The sequence below is a fragment of the Clytia hemisphaerica genome, unplaced genomic scaffold, assembly GCF_902728285.1.
Source record: "Clytia hemisphaerica strain Z4C2 unplaced genomic scaffold, Clytia hemisphaerica genome assembly, whole genome shotgun sequence".
Lineage (NCBI taxonomy): Eukaryota > Metazoa > Cnidaria > Hydrozoa > Leptothecata > Clytiidae > Clytia > Clytia hemisphaerica.
Genome location: NW_027104069.1, coordinates 25082 through 45022, shown reverse-complemented (window position 1 = coordinate 45022; position 19941 = coordinate 25082). Strand labels below are relative to the sequence as shown.

General features: G+C 35.7%; 1 protein-coding gene across 2 annotated transcripts; it reads left to right on the top strand.

Moving 5' to 3' along the window:
* Positions 1-251: 251 nt before the first annotated feature.
* LOC136812483 (sodium-coupled monocarboxylate transporter 1-like) lies at positions 252-19451 on the top strand. Of its 2 annotated transcripts, none has more exons than XM_067068983.1 (16): positions 252-617; positions 1640-1899; positions 3031-3096; positions 3815-3866; positions 4097-4164; positions 4656-4810; positions 12072-12212; positions 13230-13365; positions 15034-15122; positions 15471-15583; positions 15975-16045; positions 16461-16547; positions 17009-17205; positions 17786-17889; positions 18597-18724; positions 19328-19451. In XM_067068983.1, the coding sequence occupies exons 1-16, from the start codon at positions 353-355 to the stop codon at positions 19361-19363; spliced, it is 1968 nt and encodes a 655-aa protein (XP_066925084.1). In that variant the 5' UTR covers positions 252-352; the 3' UTR covers positions 19364-19451. The 2 variants fall into 2 exon arrangements, with proteins under 2 accessions (XP_066925084.1, XP_066925085.1); XM_067068984.1 differs by having other exon boundaries at positions 18597-18740; positions 19328-19393.
* The last annotated feature ends 490 nt before the right edge of the window (positions 19452-19941 follow it).

Sequence of the window (19941 nt, the reverse complement as noted above, 5' to 3'; positions counted from 1 at the left end):
CCTTTTTACAAGAAATAGATCATTTCTTAGGACAGACTTTGGACCCTCATCAAAAAACATGCAAAACTTTCGATTTATGAATTTGCACAAACAGCATTACACATTATAAATACTTTTTTGAAGCACATAGTCTTATTTTAGATCAACATGACAGTCGGTGGATGGAATGGAGTTTCTACTTTGGATTAATGAGCTGTTTCAGATTTGAAATAATTATAAATATCAAAGTTTTGAAATATTGTGGTACAGTCAACTCTCTCTAATTCGAACCTCTATAATTCGAATATTTTTTAATTCAAGAGAGTCAATCGTAGAACTAATTGAAAGGTTTTTGGATGGTACAACTTGATCGATGCTAACAAAGTTAAACAAACTTAATTACCTTAATCGTAATCTGAGCATACTTTCCTTATCACCAAAGCAGCAGCCAATCAAAATGTCCACAACGTCGTCACAGTTCACACTTTCAATTGTTGACTACCTCGTCTTTGCGATCGTCTTGGTGGCGTCTAGTGTCATTGGGATCTATTTCGCTCGTAAAGGCAAACCCGCATCATCACCATCATCGAAAGAGAAGAACGAACGACTAAACATCCTGAGTAAACAAGGAACGAAAGGTATTTTGGAAAATACAATTTTTTTTTATAAGAACCAGTAAATTTTGGATCAGACTGGGCTGTTTCTAATTTTTCAGGCTTATTAAGATGCTTATTAGTGTTTCTTTACTTAAAATCCTTTAATATCTGTACTCAGATTATTATAGCATCTTATAAAATTATTCTTATGAAAAAGCGTGTACCTTAATTTCCTTAATTTTCGCGCGCTTTTTATTTTCGCGCCTCTAATTTTCGCGCCTTTCATTTTCGTGCAGCTCGTAAAATAGAATATTCGCGCATCCTTTAATTTTCGCGCATTTTGCAATTTCTGGGATACTTTCTGAGTGTTTTTGACGATTTTAAGTGAGTTTTACTCACTTTCAGTGTGTATTCAAGCTAGATTTTACATCCCAGATGCATATTTACCATGAATCGAGGTCCTATTTTATTAAAAAAGTCATAAGATGAGATTTCCACACGTTCAGAACGATTACTAGTTCGCGCACCCTTTAATTTTCGCGCGGCCAAGTGCGCGAAAATAGGCCTATTACAAATAACCTATTTACATAACTACTATTTACCCTACAACAGATGTTGTGGGGGCCCCTCTCCCGATGCATAGTTAACTTGAAATATCATCTCGTTTATTTCAATATTCATTAAACTCACAATACTACTATGAAATTTACTGTAATTTTCAGAATCCCCTCTGCTAGAACCCTAGGTTTCTGAGCCAATTAAATTTACTGGTTGAACTGTTAAATGAGACAGGAGTGTGCCCGAGCAATCTGTCCAAGAAGTGCTGACTTAAGCGTGGAGTAGCCATGATTAGAAAAGTTCAGAATATGACGTAGCCGGTAGGCGACCGTAGTGCAAAAGTAAAGCATCCGGCTACGGGTTCACTACCCGGCAAAGTCATACCAAAGTGCTTCTAAGTTCTTAGTACAACATTGTACTATATAGCTATCATAAGTGGAACTTTCAAGTCACCTCCGAATGTGGGTACAGACTTTATCTTGAGCGCCGCCTATTTCTATTATTAGATACAAACGAAAATGGTGATAATCAGAAGGAGACTGATGAATATTTAGTCGGTGGACGAAACATGCATTGGTTTCCACTTTCAATTTCCTTTATGGCAACATACATCTCTGCAAGCTCTTTATTGGGTATTCCAGCGGAGATTTACACATATGGTTTTCAATATATTGTCTCTTGTGGTGCACTGTTTGTCTCAACCTTTTTCACTTGGTACATTTTCATACCGATCTTCTACAGACTGAAAATTGTGTGTGCGAATGAGGTAGGTTGTCAATATATTTAGCTGACAGTCATTGAAATTCGTTCAACCTAGTATCTACGGCTAATTTCAAAATGCCGTAGAGGGTCTGTTGTCATTGTTTTTCTCATTATTTGAGATTTTTCAAACCTACCGCTCCGATGGAGTGTTGGTGAGAGAGGGGAGATGATGAGAGAAGTGTGGCTATTTAAAAATCATACTTCATCGCAGAGGTTTCTGTATGGGAATTTTTTTATCAAACAGATAATGCGCACAGAGTGGTTCTACAAAGCGATAAAAAGTGAAATAGGTAGATCGCTAGTCACGTGATTTACCCCAGGACAAGGGATCAAATCGAGCCTTTTACCATTCATGATATGCACCATTGCAATGTTTTCTAACATTACATCACGGACCTAACAGCTGATGATTGGTTGCAAGTGACGTATTGACTGATTTTACGCCACTAACAACCAATCAGCTGTTGGGTCTATGGTGTGATGTCGAAGACAATGCAGTTATGCGCTTCATTGATACTCCCCCTGAACAATATACTTTCTAACCTTATGTACAATTTTTTCTTGAAAAGCTTATTGTTAGATTAGCCAACTTTCTCATTGGCGAGATTATGTATCGGAGATATTCTACTGCTACGGTTGCGGGGCTGCCCATGCGGGTCGTCACCAAAGGCGACATGTCGTTGTCTACTTTGCTCTGTACGGGAAAACACCAAAACACCGTATAAGCAAAGTCAACATAATGCCGTACGTCAAATATCGAACTTGCTTTCACCCGCCATTACTTGCATTACTCGCCATTTCCCTCGCCGCTTTAACCGTAGCCGTAGAGAATTCCAGATACATAATCTCGCTATTATGAATATCTATACCCCAGTTCTTTATAAAAAATAAAAAATCCGCAATTTCATCAATTTTTTGAAGAAATAATTTCAAATGGGAGACAAACCTCAATTATGAAATGGTCAACCTCGTTCCCATTGCATTATTAAACATCATCTACTCTGATGGCGCTAGAATATATTCTCTAATGTCAATCGGTAATGTGAATAAAGCCTGGGATACACGGGGACGAGGCTGTGAAATAAATTGTTTAATACTTCTTTAAGAAACTTCTTACTTAATTTTACTTAATCAGTATTTAGAATTACGATTTTCAAGAGGTGTTCGAAATATCGGCTGCATCATCATGTCAATTTACATGGTAGGTAAATTTAGAATGTTCTCTGGCTGAAATTGAAATAATTAGTCTGTATCGCAGACTTTTATAGATATATTTCCTCTAAGAAACTCTTTTCGCTTAGAAGATTCATGAGCAGAAGCCTATAAAGTAATTGAATATCAAATGTCTACTCCAAACAACTCTTCTCATTCACAGACCCACTAGAACCGCTTCCCACTGGAAAAGTTGGCCAAAAAATATCATCCTCAGTGGAAAGTTATACTCCAAATTGTGTCCCCACTGAAAATAATAAAATAAACCAATCCTAAAATACATGTAGTAATATGTTATTTTTCCCATCGCGATCCCCACTGAAATTTCTAAATCCCCGAATATCAATTCTCATCGAGCTTCAGTCCGTTATTTTCACCCCACTTTCTGAAAAATCCTACTGGGTCTGTGAGAAGGGGGTGTCTCCCAATCTGTGTCAGAGACAAGCAATAATTTTCTTGCCTGTAGGATTAAAATTAATGACCAAAGGGAATATGAATTTCCTTTGCTTCTATTGGATAAGGCTAGTGAAATTCAATATATTCTTGACGAACGTTTTTTCGGCCAAATTCTGCAGTGTGAAATATTTGGCAGCAGTGTTTTCCCAGGTTTTTTAATATTTTTTGCACAAAAATCCTTTGTCTTTTATTTCGGTGGAGGTATACTGCCAAAATATAGATGGTATTCGTTTTCTTTTCATATTGTTCAGTTGATTAGCTTGTCGATCGGTTTATATGGGCCAGCCCTGGCATTTGAAGCAGGTACGAAATATTTGATGTGTTTAAGAGTTTTCCATAGTGAATATAGATAAAAGATTGCTTTCTCGGGATTTCCAAACCAATCAAAATTATGTGCCCTGGCGATCAAAGCGTCCCGCTTAATCCATCGCCAATCAAATTTATACAAAACACTGGATTTAGCAAACTTTTTTTCATCGCCAATTTTCAGGATTTTCAGACTTCTGTCATATACTTTTTCTTCTCATTTTCAGTTGGCGGTGTTCCACTTTACGTATCTATTACAGTGACTGGTCTGGTCTGTATTTTCTACACAACGATAGTAAGTTTTCTTCGTTGTTTAAAGGTGGGATAGTGGTCTTTATTTACAAAAAGTCACTGGGCGAAAAGTGGAATTTCCAGTATAATGCAAGATCCCAAAAAAAAGATCAAAAAAGACCTGGAAATGTTATATTTTAAAAACTTTCCGGTCTAATGGAAATTGTTTTAATCTTTTCAAAAATTAGAAAATCAGACTCCCAAAAACTTTGGAATGTGACTTTTATTTCAGGAACATTTCGTGAAACATGATATTTTCAAGTTTTTTTAAATATTTGTAACACCAATACGCTTTCTTAGAAAAATCCCTAGGCAAGTGATGATGTTTTCCCTGGCGAAAAACCATCCTGGTAAACTCCAAGGAAGTTATGCCAAAGTCTGTCACAAAAGTTACCAAGTTTTACCCGACGAAAAGTTTTACCCAACTAAGTTTTCCTCTTTAAGGGTATTAAAACATCAAATGTAATAAAAACGTGTGAATTTTTCTATTAACAGGGAGGTATCAAAGCAGTTGTATGGACAGATTGTTTTCAAGCATTCGTAATGATCGCAGGTCTACTCGTCGTTATCATCATCGGGGTGGAAGAGGTCGGGAGTATTGGGAAGATTTTTGAAAAAGCACAGCAAGGTGAAAGAATACATATTCTAAAGTAGGTAGCTCTCAGTGAATTTTTTTTAAGTCTAGTGAGTCTTTCCATGAACTTCTAACGACTGGACGGAGAACTCATTGTTTCAAAAACAAAGCGCGGCTTTTTCCTTTTTGCAGAGAGCGCGTTGCCGCCAAAAAATTGAATTTTGGTGATTTTCAACATGGCGTCGAAATTTTTTTTCCCGACATGGCTTGCATAACAACCAAAGAAACTGATATATCTTTCTTCGTGCTTATGCTATCACTATGGGGTTTTGATTGGTGAAATTGAATATGATTCATGTACCAACATCCAAAAGGAATCAATCTCAAACTTTACATTCATCGAGACAAGTCATCCGACACTTGCACCTTTTAAAATCCGACAGGCTTTTATTTTGAATTTGTTGTGGTCAGAGATGGACCTGGATCTTGGCTTATTTTGAATGAATGGGAATGAATGGTCAACTGGTGATAGATCAAGGGTTCTTGAAAGAATCAAATGGGATTCACACCCATTCATGGGCTAGAAGCTCCACTAAATTTGATTTGAAAATCATGCTGAAATGACGTTGTTGTCAAGCTGTTTTTGCCTCATTCACCTCCGCTGGTGCAGGAAACCAAAGTTTCGAACCTTCTTGAAAAAATTTTAATTTCAAAATTGATTCAATCATGTTCAAATCTAAACCAGAAACTGGATATAAAGAAGGAATACAGAAAATTGATTGGTAAAGAAAGACTAAGAGATCTTGGATATTTTGAGTGGCATCCACTGACTTTCTGATCTGGATTATATATATGCATTTTGCACTGGCAAGCTGGCAAGTTGGCTGAGTTGATAAAAAAGTAAGTAATTTTTAACCTGTTTGTTCATCTCTTTGATCTCTGAACTGTCTGACTGTACTGGGTATAGTGTACAGTAGGGGTTATTAAACATGATGCTAATTTTGCAGAATTGACGTGTTGGTTTGGTACTACAAAGGTTTGACTAGTTTCTTATTGCGCTTTGTGGAAATACAAAGCTGGAAGATAATAAATAATGTCAAAAATGCTGCCAGCATCGTACTTTGCTGGGATACTAAAGTTTAGAAATTCTATATAGTTCTGAAATACCCCTTAGCATCATTCCATCCCACACAAATTTTATTCAAATATTTACTGAATTGGCAGGACGTCTGCATTCCAGCCATAATTTAAGAGCAATAAATTTATTGGTGTGTCCCTGATAAATCTGTTACATTGTTATCAAATGAAAATTAATGTCATACTGTAACATTGTTGTCAAACTAAAAATAATGAATTTTTGTTCTATTTTACAGGATGGCTATAAAAAGATTGGAAACAGATTGGGCGAAACATTGTCCAAGCTTTAACGTAGCTACGGACTACAAACGTAAACCATGCTGGAGATAACATTTTAAGAGATGCAACCATTTGAATCAATCGGCAAATCTATGTATTTATTTGGAAAATTTGTCGTTGAACCCGTTTGATGACGTTTTGAAAATATTAACATTTTAATGCCATTTTTTAAAAGTTTAAATGGATGCAATCTATAATCAAACAATAAAGTTCAGATCTACAGCATCATGTGTCATGCCCTTATAAGAGACACATGAACCGTTACAGTAAACATCAATAGTTGACAACAAAAGACTAACTGGGGTGGACAAATGATGTGTGGTTATTTTTCTGGTATTTGTGGTATATATACATTGATAGATTTCTGATGGAATTACAGTAATTTTTTACATTTTGCTTTCAAATTTTCTGCTCTTTAGAATGAATTTGCACACTGTATATACTTTAATCGGATTAATTTTCGCGTGATTAAATTTCGCGATTTCGCGAATTTTTGCCATTTTCGCGAAATTAAAACTCGCATACACGCGTGAGATTCCTGGTTCGCGAAATTAAATCCAAAACTTTTAAAATTGTATTTTTGGCGGAGAAACTAGTTCCAAGTCTCCATTTTTGGCAAAAAATGCCTATTTTCAGCTGTTTTCTGGCTTATTCGCGAAATTAAATCCACGCAAAATATTTCAAAACTCTGACTCACGAAATTAAATCCAGAAAATTTCGCGATTTTTTTAGCTCGCGAAATTTAATCTCACAAAATTTAATCCGGTTAAAGTAATAACTGATTCCCTCACTGATACAAGAAATTATGATTTTATTTTTCATATATATTTTATCTTAAAATTTACTTCAATTTTTTGAAGTTTTTAAATGAGCATTTGCAGGATATTTTGCACTTAGACCTCAATTTGAAAATTATTTAATGTTTTTGTATCTTCAGTATTTTTGTCTGATTCCATTCATACTCTGACTAGGGAGAGACAAGCATTTTGGCTAAAATATTCTATAGGAACACCTATAATAAAATGAATATTATTGTCTTTGAAAATTGTATAATTTTTAAATTAGATTTTTGTACCAGTTAACAAGGGTCCTGGTAAATATATTTCATCTAAAGAAAAATTAAAACAAGTTTAATGTCTGGTCTGATTTTGGGATTTCTCTTTTATACCCAAACTTTTGCTTCCAAAATTTCACTTATGTCACTCCTTTTTTCTACCCAAATTAGGAAAAGTTATTAATTTTGCTCCCTGATATACATAAAATCAGTAGAAATATTACAAATTGCCAATTTTATATTAGGTGTACTTATTACTAGGAGGTCTATCTGGGTGTATGATAAAATCTAAGATATTTATTTATGGTATTTAGTGACACAAGTGGTTAAACAAAAAACTGATAACACTCTAAGCACCAGGCGTACCAGAATGCCTTGTACAAAAACCTCTTTTGCCTGTACAGATTTAAAATTCATAAAACTTTTTGCTCAATTAAAAAAGTAAAAATTTTGAGGTATTAACTTGTACAAAACTTTTGCTGAAAAAATTAGGTGTTTTTTTTTTAAATGGCCAAAAATTTTCTAAATTAAAATTGTGAAATGTTGTTGAAATGTGGTATTAAACAGGTTTCATTTCAGAAATTGTAAAATTGAAAAAGATATGCACACACATGATTTAGGTCTTTGAAATACTGTAATTTATTGCTTTGTGAAAATTTAAAAGACTGATCAAATTGTGTACACTTTATCAAATTAATTTGATTAAATTCCCACAGCATAGAGATTTATCCTGTAAACATTAAAAAAAATTGTACATAAAATTAGTAAATCAATAAAATTCAGCTAAAATATGTTTGAACTAATTTCTAGATAGCTAAGCCCTTCTTAACCGAAATACCACCTCAAAATTAAAGTAAGTAAAATTTAAATTCAGCAGAATGTCAGCACTGTTGTTTTGGACTCCAATATTTTTATAAAGCTTTTAAAATTAATCTTTTGTTTCAGTCTAATAAATTAAAATCCATCCTAATTACAGTAGAAAAAAGTTTTCATTACCAAAAATAACATAAGTAAAATTCAATCAAAATTGTTGAAATAAAATTTCTAAATAAAAATTGATTTTTGCCACTACATTCCAGAGTCACTGCCAATTTATGTTCACGTAAAATTTTTGGTCATTGTGCAAGCTATGACCTTACCATCGCTGGGAGTTGTCAATATTGTCAGCAAACAAAATAACAAAAAAGCTGACCATCATTCCATTGCAGTCTTTCATGTGTATTTTCCAATATTTTAACAAAGTTTGACCAAACTGACATAAAGTATAGTCAGGAAAGTCATATATAATATACCAAACTATCACATGTTCAATTTAGAAATTCATTTCCAAATAAGTCCTGTCATTATAATGTCAATTTAAAGAAATGGATATCGATTTTTTTCTGCGTGTGTGAGAGATTTAATAACAAACTTTCTTAAAAGCTTTGCTTTTTATTAGAATTTGACCAGTTGATTAACGACATTGATTTAGATCAATCCAGCTGGGGAGTAACGTCAAACATCATAACGTATGATTTATCGTAAATACATGTAATTCATCTTTCTTGACATCAGCATCTCTCATCTGCTCCTCATACAAATCCCGTTCAGTGAATAAATGTTAGTCGTGGATATAACCATTTTCTGTTGTTGACACCACAGAATGAGAATCCTAAAAATGTAAAAAAAATGTACTCTTTAAAAAAAGCAATTTTGACAAGGTATATATTATTTAATTTTCTATACATTTGAGTGAAGGACAGTGAAGGTAGTAGGGTAGTAGTTCTTCGAAAGCTTATTTGCTAAATTGTTTCCTGTACTATCAGTAATGTATAAGAGGGAAGATTTGTGAAAATCAAAAAAAATTTAATGATTTTAGTTAGAGAGTCGAAGAAACCTCATCAGCCTGTCAGCATTCTCATTCAACATACTTTTCCCTCTCTTTTCGTAGAAAAAACAAATAAATATTCAACTCCTACCTTTATATTTGGATGTGAATCTGTATTTAAAAGATTGCCAATATATATTGTCGATATTTTGATGAAAAAGCTTGTAAAAGTCAAAAATTTCCACTTCACACTGATGGTGGGAGAGTGCTTTCGAAAAAGATTGTTTTTTTGCCCGACATTCATACAAATCACAACAACTGGGTTATCGAGACCTCGACTTTTTCTGATGCAATATCACGTGAACAGAACGTCATCATCCTATTTATTTGAAACAATGAAAGAGGTGTATCTCCTTTGAAGTCAATTCAAATGATATGAAATAAGATTAGAAAATTTTTCACTAAAAAACCCTTGGGTAGTGCAACGTGGAGACAGGTTGGACAAGCGAATCAAAAGAATAAGGTTTAGTAGCAATAGTAGCAAGTACCTTAACCCTTTAAGTGCCGATGTCGTATATATACGACATGGGCTATATAGGAGGGCGAAGCCCTCCTGTAATGCCCAGTTTGATTTAGAAATCGTTATTTTTGGTCGAACTCGTAGGAATTAGATTGTCCTTTATGGTCAAGCAAAAAAAATTTCAAAAGTGAGTCTTTCCAGCGAGATTTTAAGCGAAAAAGTCAAAAAAATGCAAAAAATTGACAAAAATTCACTTTTTTGAGATTCTGACCGTTTTTTGACTATTTTTGGTCAACGAGTGATCCAAGAACCTCCAAATTTGGCCCTGTTTTACTTTATTCTGTCTTCTAGTGAGTCGATTTGAAGTTTTACCACTGGGCACCTTTCCATCAGTTCAGTCAGGTCCGCGCAGCGGGCCTGACTGCTTTAATTCCCTAACCTACCCCCCCCTTGGCCGCCGCCCACCACGCCCTTCCTAAATCGGGCGGCGCCGAAGGCGCCCAAAAGAAAGAGGAGACTCTAAGCTATCCAACGAGCTATATACGAGCTTCTAATTCATTCTAGATCAGAAGATATAAGCCCTTAAAGTTTGAACTAGCAATTTTTAAAAAAAAACTTAGAAAAAAGGACCCTGGCACTCAAAGGGTTAACAAAAACCGGGACTTTTATTCCGTTTCTTGGTGAGTTCCACAACTTTGATGACTTTTGAAAAATAGAAGCCTTCCAAGTGTATTGACGCAATTTTAATTTTTTCGGTACTGCAGGAGCTTCGAAAGCTAAAAGTGACGTCAAAAAATCGAATTTTTAGATAGATAGTCTCCCAACATTCGAAAAAGTCGCAAAGTGGAAAAGACGTTAATTGCGTAGAAAAAAACGCTGGTAACGTCTAGTATAGGTTACAAGTACCTCACCAATAACCGGGACTTTTTATTCCGTTTCTTGGTGAGTTACACTTTGATGATTTTTGGTAAAAAGAAGCCTTTCAAGTGTATTGACGCAAATTCCGAAGACCTACGCTCCAAACTTTCGAAAAAGTCGCAAAGTGGAAAAAAGCCATTACCAGAGGCGTATTTAGGGTAGGTCAAGTAGGTCAAGTGACATAGTTCCGAGAAATTGAAAAACATGAAAAATTGTGAAACAGGCAATCTTATTCCTCTTAGTGATACACAGTCCCCTTCAGATGCCATGTCTTGTATCAACTTTATCAATTTTATGCGTGCGGCAGTTAAAACTAACTAAACTAGACTGAAATTTATCTCCGCAGTATTACCTCCCTAATGTTTTGCGAGTGAACCTTTCGCTATTTAGAGACTTTTATTTTGATAATCCGAAAACCTATCTAATACCGCCCGACCCATATCGCCCCGCTTGAGTGACTTAGCAACACCCTTTTTGACCTCTTTCGCCCTAGCAAATCGGGATCATATTATTACCGAGCTCAACTTCTCTAAAAATTCACGTGTAATGACCTTGAGTAACTGCTTATATATCTGGCCGCCTTTCATTTAGAGATAATATGAAGCCGAGAGACATAGCTAGAAATGGCTGAAACGACCTAGCAAAATTTCTAAAAAAATCGGGGTATGGGGTATAGCTATGAGGCTACGTACAGCTTCTCTGTCGAGTTTATTAAAAAACAATACTCAATTCACATTTCCTAGCTTATCTCTTTCACAGTTTTTATTGAGAGAAGCTCAGTTTCCAGAGCTGAAATTTGCTGAAGCGACCCAGTTAACTTTTGAGTTTGATCTGAAATTTTGTGAAAGTCCAAGTAACTTTCACGTCTTAACTGTGATTTTATAGCTTTAATTCTTATGGATCGATTGCTAAGAATTGATCGTCATGATATTAAGCATCAGCACCAGTTGTCACTGCTTTAAGTTGAACTATACTATGTTTATTTTTTAACAAAAATGAAGCATTTTTCAAAGTCTTTTAAAACTTTGTTTTTTTCCTGCTTTTTGGTTGTTGTTGTGAGCGGAAAAATGAATATTAGAATGATTTGACACCATTTAATTACCTTATATTCAATTCAAAACATAAAAAATAATTTTGGGGATATAAAGGCCTATAAACTCAACTATAACTCATCTATATTTCTTGTTTTGGGGAAACGAACATTGCTCCACATCAGTATCTATTTTTTTACCACAAGCGGTTAATTAGCGTAAAAAGGTAGTTAAAACGTGAGACAGGGGTATACGTTGAGTAAAAAAATTCCCATAATTTGTAACATAGTACGAGTGGCGATACAAACTACGTCCGTCTAAACAAAAGTGGAATCTTGCATAGAATAACTCGGATAGCGATTAAACGAAAAATGATAAACGCCTTTCCAAGAACCAGACTTGAACCACTTGGCTTCAAAATTTTGACCTACTTGGCAAAATTCCTAAATACGCCACTGATGACGTCTATAAAGGTATAGTGGAATTAGTGACGAGAACCAAAAACCCATTATCATTATTCCAGCAGGTTTTTCTAACATTGTTTTGACCTAGTGTGCTAAGTTTAGATGCAATATTTTTCGTTCTTTCCAGCTTTGATCCAGACCCCCGTATTCGAAACACTTTTTGGTCACTAATCTTTGGTGTTGGGTTTACCATCTTACCAGCATGGGCTGTCGGTCAACAATCTGTTCAACGCTTCCAGGCTGCCAAATCAATGAAAGAGGCTAGACTGTAAGTTTTAAGAACAAGAGGTTCTTGTATGGAGGCAACCGGGGGACGCCCTGTATCCTAGGCTTTATTTGCGTTACTGATAGACGAATACCCCGGTGTTGGTTGATGCGAGGACCCTCTCTAAAAGGGGGAACTTCTCAATACACCCCTATATCACAGCCCTGGCCGAACTTTTTTCCTCAATGGGGATAAAAATTCCTACTGAAATCCCAATGGGGATAGAAATTCTATTGTTCCAAGGTTTAAAATACAGTAAGATGGTTTTAGAGTCCAATATTTAAACATTGAATTTCGAGTGGGGATGAAATCAATTAATCGGGACTGATTGCGCCTCCATAAACAGCTTCCCGTTCGTTCGAAGCAAAAACATCCTAAATCATCGACCAGTGGAAAGTCGTTGTCAGATTGCAGTGGTTCTGATTAACCGTGATTCCTTTCGAATGTGAAATGGCCTATGATATATCATGTCAATGGTTTGAAAAAAGCGACCGTAGCATGGAGGAAGAGCATCCAACTACAGTGTGCAAGGCTGTGGGTTCGATCACCAGCTGAATCATACCAACAAAGATTCACAAAATAGTACTTGATGCCTCTCTGCTTGATGCTCAGCAATTAAAGAGACGAATCAAGGGTAAATGAAGAAACCCAGGGAACAGAGTGGTGCCCTCCTCTACCTTCGGGTAGGAAGTTTGGGAAAAGGGAGCCTTCGGGTCGCCCTCGACTGCGGTTGCAAACTTTACTTGCTTTATTACTTATGGTTTCAAAATCAAGAAAGCAAATGAAATCTTATTTTGGATTTTGTAATCTTTTGTATTCCACAACAAGACAGGGTATTTCAATCAAAGAGCTTATAATACGCAGGTAACGCGGCTGGTATAGAGGTATCTGTATTGTAGTAGCAGAGACCTTAACACATCATGACACAAACCGCTTAAGGCGTCTGTGCAAACTCATCATTCACAATTTTGTAGTACCATTGTATAAGTCCTTAAGTTGAAATTACAGATCTTTATTTAGAGCATTATTATGGAACTTCCCATCAATGTTGTTTATCTCATTGCTGGCAATGTTAGCAGGTTTGGTGATATATGCAGTGAATGCAGATTGTGATGTTGGAGTTTATGGGTTGCATCTTGTGGACAGGAATGACCAGGTAGAAAAGAAATGTTTTTGAAAACTGTTAACCACACATTTATCATATTACTTTTCATACTGAATGATGATAAAATTGAAAATGAAAGAAGAAAACATAGAAAATTATATCCTTTGGTGCTAGAATCATCTTTGGTACAGAGATACTTTAAACCATTGAGTTTAAATCCCGAAGGGCTAGAGTAGAATCTCTAACCTTTCCAAGGCAAGACAAAGTGAAGCCACTCATTTCCCACCCAGAGCGCGCCTAGAATGCGCCGTAATCATGACAACGGATTGTATCTAGCGGCTCCTTTATTTTTGAGGACTGCATTTTTTGAATCTAGCGATAGTTTGTATGAAAACCACGCGCGGGCGTTCTGGATGGGAAATAAGTGATTTCAGGGTAGGTAGAAAACCTGGCCCACCTCTCTGGCCCGGGCCATATGGCCTACCCTTGGCCCACCCTTTGGCCCACCTTCAAACATTTTTTCCCCCGATTTTATTCTCGGACAACCAGGTTATAATGATATGTGTGCGTCGGTATGCGCTATATTTCATTATGATTTCATCATAAAGCGCGTTGGCGTTATTGCATCAGTCGTTTTACGACAAACAATTGGTCAAATCTTCTAAATGCTCTAAGAATTAAACGCTTTTTTTTATAAGAATAGTGTACTTTGGATGAGAGGGTCAATTATTCTTAGGAAAGTGCCAAAATTGAGGGTGAAATATTCTTAACGTAGGTCTTGTCTATCTGACCAAGGGCTAAGTCCCTTAAAATTTTTAAGCTATGTCAACAGAAGTCAGCCTAATGGTAGCACAATGTGCTCATGCACTAGGGATCCCAAGTTCGAGTCGGGTTCGGGTCAACGTCAAAGTTTTTCGCCATGTTTTGAAACTTTATGTTTTTTTGGGTGAAGATTCCGAAAAAAGGGGACCGAAGTCCTGAAAAGTTGAAGAGCGCTACAGGGGTTGTTGGCACCCGTACAGGACTTAACCAGACCCTCTCCCGGGGGTCCCCTTAATCTATGTCAGGTGTATAGCTGTATAAAATGCAGACTTTTTAGTTTTTTTTGTTTATTTCAGTCTCGTTGTTTTTTAAAAATGCCAGAAAAACCAAAGTCCAACCTCAGAATTGGTTTGCAGATTTTCAGAATGATAAGAATCAAATCTTTTTTAGAGTTGCAAGGTGGGCCAAAGGGTAGGCCAAGGGTAGGCCATATGGCCCGGGCCAGAGAGGTGGGCCAGGTTTTCTACCTACCCGTGATTTCATTTCTCTTTCAGGAGTCTCGAGTCTAGCCGTCTGGCTTGGAAGTCAATGCTTTAAGCCCTCTTGATTTCAGAATTGAAAGCAAAATTGCGGACTACTTAGCTCTATCAAGTGGCTAGATTGTCAAAATATTTTGGGTGTTTTGATTTTTGTTTTTGTTCGCAGGCGAACAATATAGGGATTAGGATTTTGTACCAGAAAAAGTGTAATATCTTATGGACATTTTATGTCAATCAACAATTGAAAAAAGATCTGAAGATCTGGTAATAGCAGCCTTGTTTACTTAGCTAAATGCTTATGCTATACATAGAAATCACCGTAATCCAGGGGGGATGGTACCCCAGTGAAGAATAATATTCTGCTACAAGTCGATTCATCTCAGAAAGTCTGATTGACTAATTTCTACTTACAATGCAGGTATTACCTTACTTCATCATGCAGAAGTTGGGACATTTGACCGGAATTCCCGGGTTGTTCATGGCAGTGCTCTTTAGCAGTGCTTTGAGGTAAGTTTTCTTCGAATTTTTTCTTTTCAAATTAATATTGAATCTTTTGTTATAAAAATCTTTGCCACTATGTATTTCATTTTATACGGAAGTACCCAAAAGTTTAGTAGTTCTCTATCAAACTGAGATCAATGCGCACATATACACGTGTTGGCACTAAATGGTAAGTCCTTGATATTGATATCGTTGGGTACCCAAAAGAGAACCGGACGTTTGCCACTAATTTTGAATTTAAACAATAAAACTATGGCAAACACCCGGGTTATTTCAGGTTTCAGGTGCTTCCGTTTAAAACATTACGTCGTGAGCTCTATTCAAAGTATTGACATTGGATTATCAAATCTATAGCACGGTTTCATCAAGCATAAATGGTTTATCAGCTCTTCTGTTGGAAGACTTCATAAGAAAGATTCGACCAAATATCACCGATACCAATGCCAAGAAAATGTCCATGTTACTCGGTAAGTTTTACTTAAACGTTTTCTTTATAACAATAAATTATACAGGGTGTCCCGGAAAAAGGTCCTGTTTTAGAACACTTTCTATGTGATCGTATTTTGGAACACGCTAATATTAACTTTTGACATACAAACACAAATTTCTTTCACTTGTTGTCGTGCTCTGAAACAGAATTTTTTGTACAGGACACCCTGTATAATAACATAAGGTAAGGCTTCTATGGCCGAATTATTAAAAACAAGTTAAGATCGTTTTAAGGCTTTCCCAAAATGGTAAAAATAAGAACACTTTAAAAACATTTTTAGGCTTCAAACTCAAAATTCGTGCGATCTAAAGGTGCGGTTATTGGTTATTGTCAATATGTTTCAAATAAACTTTGTTTTTGTTTTTCAGCATTTTCTTCAGGGTTATGTGGCATCGGGTTATCCTTTCTCATCTCAAATCTTGGGAACCTTGTCTCCCAGGTACTTTTTTATCGTCACAGTTTTGTATTACAATCATTCGATACACCTCTGACCTGGTGACCTGATAACATGTTTAAATATGAGGGGTATTTTATTGTTACTCAGAAATCCAGTTAAGGTTTTCTCAAAATTGCAGTGACTATCCCAGTGGGGAAGACAGTTCAGTAAGTTTCGCAATGCAATAGGGATAAAATTTGAGAATATTAAATTTTTTCACCAGGGATGATTCACTAACAATTCTTTCAGTGGGAACATGGTGGGAAGGGTGTCCTACTATAATAATAGTTTTCTTATTCCTGTTAAGTTTCACACCTACCTGTTTTTTCCCCAATTTAATGTTTAGTGCAATTTTTGTCGATTTATCATACGCAAGCCCATTTGAGTTACCCCAGCGTATTTATAATTTTTTCATCAGATCTCGTTCACAGTGATCGGGACATTGGGAAGTCCATATTTGGGCATGTTCACCTTGGGAATGATGAATCCATGGTCCAATACCAAGGTAATGACCACGAATAAAACAAAAAACTCACAAAACGTCTATACCTTTCTTTATTTGGAAAAACTTTAGAAAAACATTTTGCTTACTGGTCGATGACCAATACATCGTCAGATATGATTTTAACCTTGCTGGTAAACTCGAATCAAGGCCGGTTTTTTAAAGATTCTGATAGCGCTCTGGAAAGGTATTGTGCCTACACTACGTCCATCAATAAAGTCAAAAAGTGGTGCAAGTAGCTCTGGATACGAGATTGCCCTGCTGATGGGCAAAGAAAGGCTTCAACCTAACAACTCATGAATAAAATAATACTTTTTTCTTGATACCCCAAACTAATTTCAGTCGCCTCGCCTTTACGTTTACCCCTGTCTTGGTAACACTTTCTCAGAACAGTGAAGAATTCTCTGAAAATCATTTTTGTCTCTGAATATTGTATAACATCAAATCACTTTTCTTTCCTTCAGGGTGCATACACAGGCTTTCTGTTCGGCCTAGGAACCACACTATGGCTGGCAATCGGTGCTATTTTCAATCCACCGAATGCTTACCCAAAAGTAGTACACGTGGATGGCTGTGCAGGGTTTAATTCAACGAACGTAACAAATACGATATTGCACGGAAGTGGGATCATCAGACCTACAGATCAATATGTCCCCTCTTCGTAAGTGTGAAAATATCGCCCAATAAAACGGCCTTCAACAAAGACAGAGGAAAGATCCAATGAGAGTTCACCTCGATATTTTGATTAAGTTGACGATGACGAAATGTAATTTTTCAATACACGCTTCTTTTATAAGAATAGTTTGTTTTGGGTGAGGGTCAAGTATTCCTAAGAGATTGCAAAAATTGAGGGTGCAATATTCTTAACATATTCTTATTCTTATAGACTTGACTTTAATGCAAACATGAAAAATGATCAGTTTGAGAGATTGGGACTTTTGAGTGCACATTGGGAGCTAAAATTATATTTCTGCCTCAAAGTTTTAATTTAAGCCTAACAAAAGAAGCACTTTTTTGGGTTAACCGAATACAAAATGACTGTATTCAGTATGTCTCAAAAAGGGGGACAAATTTCTATAAAGTAAATTCCTCAAAAATTTTATGACTAGATTAAACAGAGAATTTTAATCTTAATTCAATTATTCCAAACCCAGTTTTGAGTTTTGAGGATTTTACTTACTGACCGCTTTTTTTGGGACACAATTTGTAATAATTCTGAAATCTTGCATACCCTCCTCTAGGTCATCTTTGGCATCATTTTATTCCATATCATACCTGTGGTACGGTTTGATTGGTTTAACCGTTACCATTTTGTTTGGTTCAGTTGCGTCCGCAATCTTTAAACGTAAGAAGTAAAAATTTTGTCAAACGTGGATTTTGCTTTATATCAAAAAAGTTCTAATATAGACTACCATCGTGTACCAGAAAAAAGTCCCCCTCTTTGATGTGAAGTTTCTTGAGTTCTATGAACTTTTAAAGAATCAATTCTTTTGCATTGGAAAACCATAGGATGAATATAAATTTTGAGGTGTCAAATTTGGTCAACTAGATCAAAAGTTATGGCCTTATTAAAGGCGAAACAAGGACTTTTTTCTTGAAATCTCAGTACCTTGTCTGATTCATTTAGGACCTTTACACAAAGTTCCAAGCCCATAAATTTTCATCTCACGCCAAAGAGGACAAATTGTTAAATTGAAAATTTGACAACGTAACTTTGTCTAGCAGACGAATCTCAGACAAGAAAATAATGAAAGAGACAAATTATAGTCGTCCAGAATGTCTGCATACATACAAACTGATTATTCCGTAATAATTATGATACTATCATATTACACACGTATTACCGTTCATTACACAGATTATAAGTAGCTTCAGTCTACAGTCTTACTAAAATAAAGTAAAATAAATTTTTCTACTTATAAAGTCGTGCTCTAACACAGGATTTTTTCCGGGACACCCTGTATTATGAGGACTTTTACTTTATATGAAAAATCATCCGCTTTTTTTCGGGACACATTGTAAATATCACTTTGTTATTACTTTTTTTCGAAGGGATATCACCAAACAATGAAGTGTACGTTGATGAGAAACTGTTGTTTATTTATAAAGAAACCGAAGATAAGAAGATCACGAAGAGAGATGAAGAAAGAGAAGATCCAGTGGAAGAAAATCATTTTACGGTACTTCAAGAAATAGGTTCATATTCATAACGTAATTTCTTTGTGGAAACAACTCGGCTTTTGCCAATTTGCCTTTAATATGATTCATGCATCTGTTACATGCTTTTTTTCCTATTCATTTTATAGGAGGAAAATGCACAACCCTATGCAGATTTCCCTCCAAGAAATCCGTGTCGTTTTCCAATCGGCATAAAATGTCATATTTATCCTCCCCCCCCCCCGAGTCATGAGAGAACAGATCAAACATGACTTGAAATCTTTACAGAATTTTAACGTGTTAGTGTCTGACTTTTTGACAAAAAGAGTAGTTCATTGTTAGCATATCTAGTAAACGCATACCTAACAACTTAATGCAAGAAAAAGTAGGAATCGGCAAAGGCAATATCAAAGGATGATTAATTTTTTTCACTTTCATGAGAATTTATTTGGTTGCCATTTATCCAAGATCTTGGATATGATTACCATAGTTACTTTTATTATCGCATAATACCCGTCTCATAGAATTGTGATTTGTCATCACAGGTCGTATTTCTATATTTAAAACTAAAATTAGGTTTACACCTTTACACCATAATAATGTGGAAAATTGTTTCTACCATTTAGGATGACACGCAAAAATGGACAAACACCAAATTGTAAGAAGATGACACATGACATTTTAGAATACCTTAATGACCTTTTTTACACCGGCCCTTATCGGTGTTATTTTTAGGCTCGTGGCGTAATAAGGGCCGGCGTAAAAGGGACTGGTTTTAAATTAGGGCCGGCGTAAAAAGGGCCGATAAGGTAACATTGAAAGACGTGCACCACTTCAGGAAAAAGACGTTTTATAAGGGAGCGTCTCCAAATATTGTTTCATTTTTAAACGAAAATGAAACGAATGCTTCGTTTATGTTTCGTTTCGACTTCGTTTCGACTTCGTTTCAGATAATGATGTCTGATTAATTTTAATTACTTAAGAAAACAAGATAATTGAACTGAAAAAAAGAGAATATTTTGAAACGAATGGTAAACGAAATAAAATTTTTCTCTGAACTTCATATAATTTCCATGTCATCCAAAGCTTTTTAGAACTTTTAGCAATAGCCTGATTTTGTTACTGCAACAATAGATAGTTCTTACTTCCTCAAAATGTGTAATATTTTTTTCGATGTTTAAAGGGATTCAGTTTCTGAAGTTTCTTGCTTTCAAGCTTAACAAGTTTTCTAATATCTTTT